The 4,161-nt window shown below is 48.9% G+C and overlaps 1 protein-coding gene across 1 annotated transcript; it reads right to left on the bottom strand.

The window, feature by feature from the left end:
- Positions 1 to 2,879: 2,879 nt before the first annotated feature.
- LOC102452425 (olfactory receptor 12D1-like) lies at positions 2,880 to 3,827 on the bottom strand. The gene has a single exon (XM_006110488.3). It carries the CDS (start codon positions 3,819 to 3,821, stop codon positions 2,880 to 2,882), a length of 942 nt encoding a protein of 313 aa, XP_006110550.3. The 5' UTR covers positions 3,822 to 3,827.
- Between the last annotated feature and the right edge of the window lie 334 nt (positions 3,828 to 4,161).

The raw sequence follows: 4,161 nt of genomic DNA, 5'->3' as shown, positions 1-4,161 counted from the left end.
TAGTAATGCCTATGAGTGTCCAGTGAATGGAGTTGGATGTGGCAGTTTGAGGACTCTGAGGATGGAATGAGGCCTGCAGAGAGATGGTGAGGTCTGCAGAGACTGGGGTCAGGTCTACACTATGGCTGAAAGTCAAACTAAGATACGTAATTCTAACTACGTGAATAGCCAGAATTGACATATCTTAGTTTGATTTATCGCAGCAGCCCCACTATGTGAGGTCGATGGGAGAAACTCTCCCATCCACTTCCCTTACTCCTCATGACATGGTGGAGTATCAGAGTTGATAGGCCATGATCAGCAGTTGATTGAGTGGGGCTTTACTAGTCCTGCTAAATCAAACCCCGAGACATTGATCTCCACAGTTTCAATCTCCCAGTAAGTGGAGACCGGCCATGCAAGATAAAGGATAATTGTTTTCCTAGAGCTAACACACCAGTCATAGACCAGCTTGCTCCATGCTCATGGCAAGGCATCTCACAACTTTGAGTACACCAGGAAGTGCCACACACAAACATCATCCGGAGTCGAGGATTAGTTTGTTGAGGTGCCCCATTATCTATTGTACATTTGAGAAAGTTTGTCTGTCTATGTCTCTGTATGTGTGTCCATGGGACCTCGAGAGATGATCAAGTCCAGTCTCCTGCCCTCACGGCAGGACCAAGCACCATCTAGAGTCTCCAGATCATCCCGGACAGGTGTCTGTCCAATCTGCTCTTAAATATCTCCAGGGATTGAGATTCCGCAACATCCCTAGGAAATTTATTCCAGTGTTTCACCACCCAGACAGGCAGAAAGTTTTTCCTAATGTCCAACTTCAACCTCTCTTGTTGCAATTTCAGCCCATTGCGTCTCTCCTATCCTCAGAGGCCAAGGAAATCATTTTCCCCCTCCTCCTTGTGACACCCTTTAAGATACCTGAAAACCATTATCATGTCCCCTCTCGGTCTTCTCCTTTCCGAACTAAACAAGCCCAGTTCTTTCAGTTTTCCCTCATAGCTCATTTTTGTAGACGTTTCATCGTTTTTGTTGCTCTTCTCTGGACCTTCTCCAATTTCTCCACTTCTTTCTCGAAGTGTGGTGCCCAGAACGGATAAGGGATCTTTCGGAAAAGGCTTTATTTTCCGAAAGATCCGCATCTAGACTGGCGCTTTTTTCCGGCAAAGCTCCGAGCTGGAAAAAAGTGGCAGCCATTTTTATGCTAATGAAGCGGGGGAGATTTAAATCCCCGCTTCATTAGCAATTGCGATATGTCTAATTTGCATCCCTTTTACGAAAAAGGGATGCAGTCTAGACGTAGCCTCTGTGTGGGCAGCTACAGTGGACGTGGAGAGGTGCGGGGCTGGAGGGGACCTTTGGAGTCTGGATAGAGGTGAGGTGTGTGTGGGGTCCAGATGTTTGGTAGGAATTGACTTCTGCACAGAGAGGGAATATTTGAATGTGACTTCCAGTTTCCCAATTTTCATTAATGTCCAATGGGAGACTAAGGGGGGATAAGATAGAGGTCTAGAAAATTGGGAAAGGTATGGAGAAAGTGACTACAGAAAAGTTATTTACTTGTTCCCGTAACACAAGAACAAAAGGGCACCAAATGAAATTAATTGGAAGCAGGTTTAGAACAAACAAAAGGAAGTTTTTTTCTTTACTCAGCGCACAGTCAACCTGGGGAACTCCTTGCCAGAGGATATTATGAAGGCTAGAGCTTTAACAGGGTTTAAAAAAGAACTACATACATTCATGGAGGACAGGTCCATCAATACTTACTAGCCAGGCTGAGCAGCAATGGTGTCCCTAGCCTCTGTTTCTCAAGCACTGGAAAAGGGTGAAAGGGGAGAGGATCACTTGATGATTTCCTGTTCTATTCACTCCCTGTGAGGCACCTGACACTGGCCACTATCAGAAGACAGGACACTGGGCTAGCTGCACCTTTGGTCTGACCTAGTCTGGCCGTTCTTATGTTCATATACATTTTTTGTTTGTTGTCAATTTTCATTTCTCCCATGAACAATTAACATTTTTCTGCCAAAAATGTTGGCAAACATTTTTTTCTATTTCTTTTTGCCAAGCTGAACGATTTCCCCATCCATTTCCAGCGTAGGGTTATTCCCACTTCTTACACCCTACCCTCACATTTCTACTGACCTCCGCACAACCACATCAATTCCCTGTCACTTGAAGTCTATAAAACATGACAAATCTAGGACAGGAGTGTGTGAATGTGGGTTTGTGGCCTTCAACATTCAGGAGGTCAGGCCAGTAGACCACAATCACCCCCTTCTGCCCTTTCAGTCAATGAGTCGTTGAACTATTTCTTATGATTAAACTTCACACCAAAGGAAATAAATAGGCAACAGGTTTAAAACAAACACAAGGAAGGTTTTCATTCACTCAGCACACAGCCAACACCGGTGGAACTCCTTGCCAGAGGATGCGGTGAAGGCTAGGACTTTAACAGGGTTCAAAAAAGAACCAGATAGATTCATGGAGATTAGGTCCAGCAATGGCTATTAGCCAGGACAGGTAGCAATGGTGTCCCTCACCTATGTTTCTGTGGAGGTGGGTGAAAGCAAAGGGGTCATTTGAGGATTACCTGTTGTATTCCTCCTTCTGAGGCATTTGACATTGACCACCAATAGAAGACAGGATACTGGGCTAGATGGACCTTGGGTCTGACCCAGGCTGACCATTCTTAAATTCTTAATCTCCAGTTCAGGAACCTTATCTACAACCTATTTCTCCGTGCCTAATGCAAAGTGCTTCCTTGCACACGAATACCCGCTCCCAGTATGCACCTGACTCAATGACAAACAGCAGATTGCATTTTCCATTTTCCATTATTTTTCTCAACCCTATAGACAGAGAAACAACCTTCAGCCGATTCACGACCTTCCGGGACACAGTTTTCTCCCTAGCATTTTCCTCAGGGCAGTTTTGACCTCCCGGTTCCTCAGGGTGTAGATCAGGGGGTTCAGGACGGAGGTGACGATGCTGTACATGAGGGTGGCTACCATGTCCCGCTCCGGGTTGTCCTCTGGAGAGGGGAGCACATAGTTGAAGATGACCGGCACGTAGAGTAAACTCACCACCATGAGGTGGGAGGAGCAGGTGGAAAAGGCCTTCGCCCTGCTTTCCCGTGACTGCACCTTCAGAAGGAGGAAGGAGATGATGTAGAGGTAGGAGAGGAGCGTGAGGATGAAGGGGCCTATCACGATGCCTCCGGTGACGATATTGAGGAGGCTCAGGTTGAGGTGGGTGTTGCCGCAGGCCAAGCTGAGGAGAGGTTTGATGTCACAGAAGAAGTGGGGGACATGGTTGGGACCACAGAAGTGCAGCCGGGAGGTCATGACCGTGTGCATCAGGGCGTGCAGGAAACCACTGGACCAGGTGGCCGTGGCCAGGAGCAGACAGGCGTGCGGGTTCATGACCAGCCTGTAGCGCAGCGGGTTGCAGATGGCCACGTAGCGGTCGTAGGCCATGACGGCCAGGAGGATGGCCTCGCTGCTGCCCAGGAAGTGGAAGAAGTGGAGCTGGGCCAGGCAGCCGGTGAAGGAGATGGTCTGATGCCCGGAGAGGAAACCAGCCAGCAACTTGGGCATGGTGACCGTTGAGTAGAAGATGTCCAAGCAGGAGAGGTTGCCCAGGAAGAAGTACATGGGGGTGTGGAGATGGGGCTCAGCCATCACCATGACCAGGATGGCACCATTGCCCAGAACGCTGGCCACATAGAGCAGCAGGAAGAGGGTGAAGAGGAAACCCCAAATCTCCTGGAGACTGGTCAGACCTAGTAGGATGAACTCGCTCACCTCCGTCTGGTTCTCCATCGCTGCAGGGGGAGGAAGAGATGGCGGAATGGAAAGAAATGCAGCGATCGTGGCGGCCTGTGTTTCTCTACACATCTCAGAGAACCATTGAACCCCAGGTCGGGCAGAGACCTCAAGAATCATGAAGTCCAGCCCCTGGTCCAAAGCATGACCAACCTCAACTCAATCATCCCAGCCAGGCTTTGGTCCAGCCGGCCCTTCAACACCTCAAGGGATGGAGATTCCACCCCCTCCCTAGGGAACCCATCCGAGTGCTTCCCCACCCACCTAGGGAAATAATTTTTCCTAATATCCAACCTAGACTTCCCCACTGCCACCTCCCCTCGAAGGTTCCCACAGC

This window comes from Pelodiscus sinensis, chromosome 30, assembly GCF_052426305.1.
Source record: "Pelodiscus sinensis isolate ZL-2025 chromosome 30, ASM5242630v1, whole genome shotgun sequence".
NCBI classification, from domain to species: Eukaryota; Metazoa; Chordata; order Testudines; family Trionychidae; genus Pelodiscus; species Pelodiscus sinensis.
Note: the sequence above shows the minus strand (reverse complement) of the source record. Positions and strands in the feature narration are given on the sequence as shown.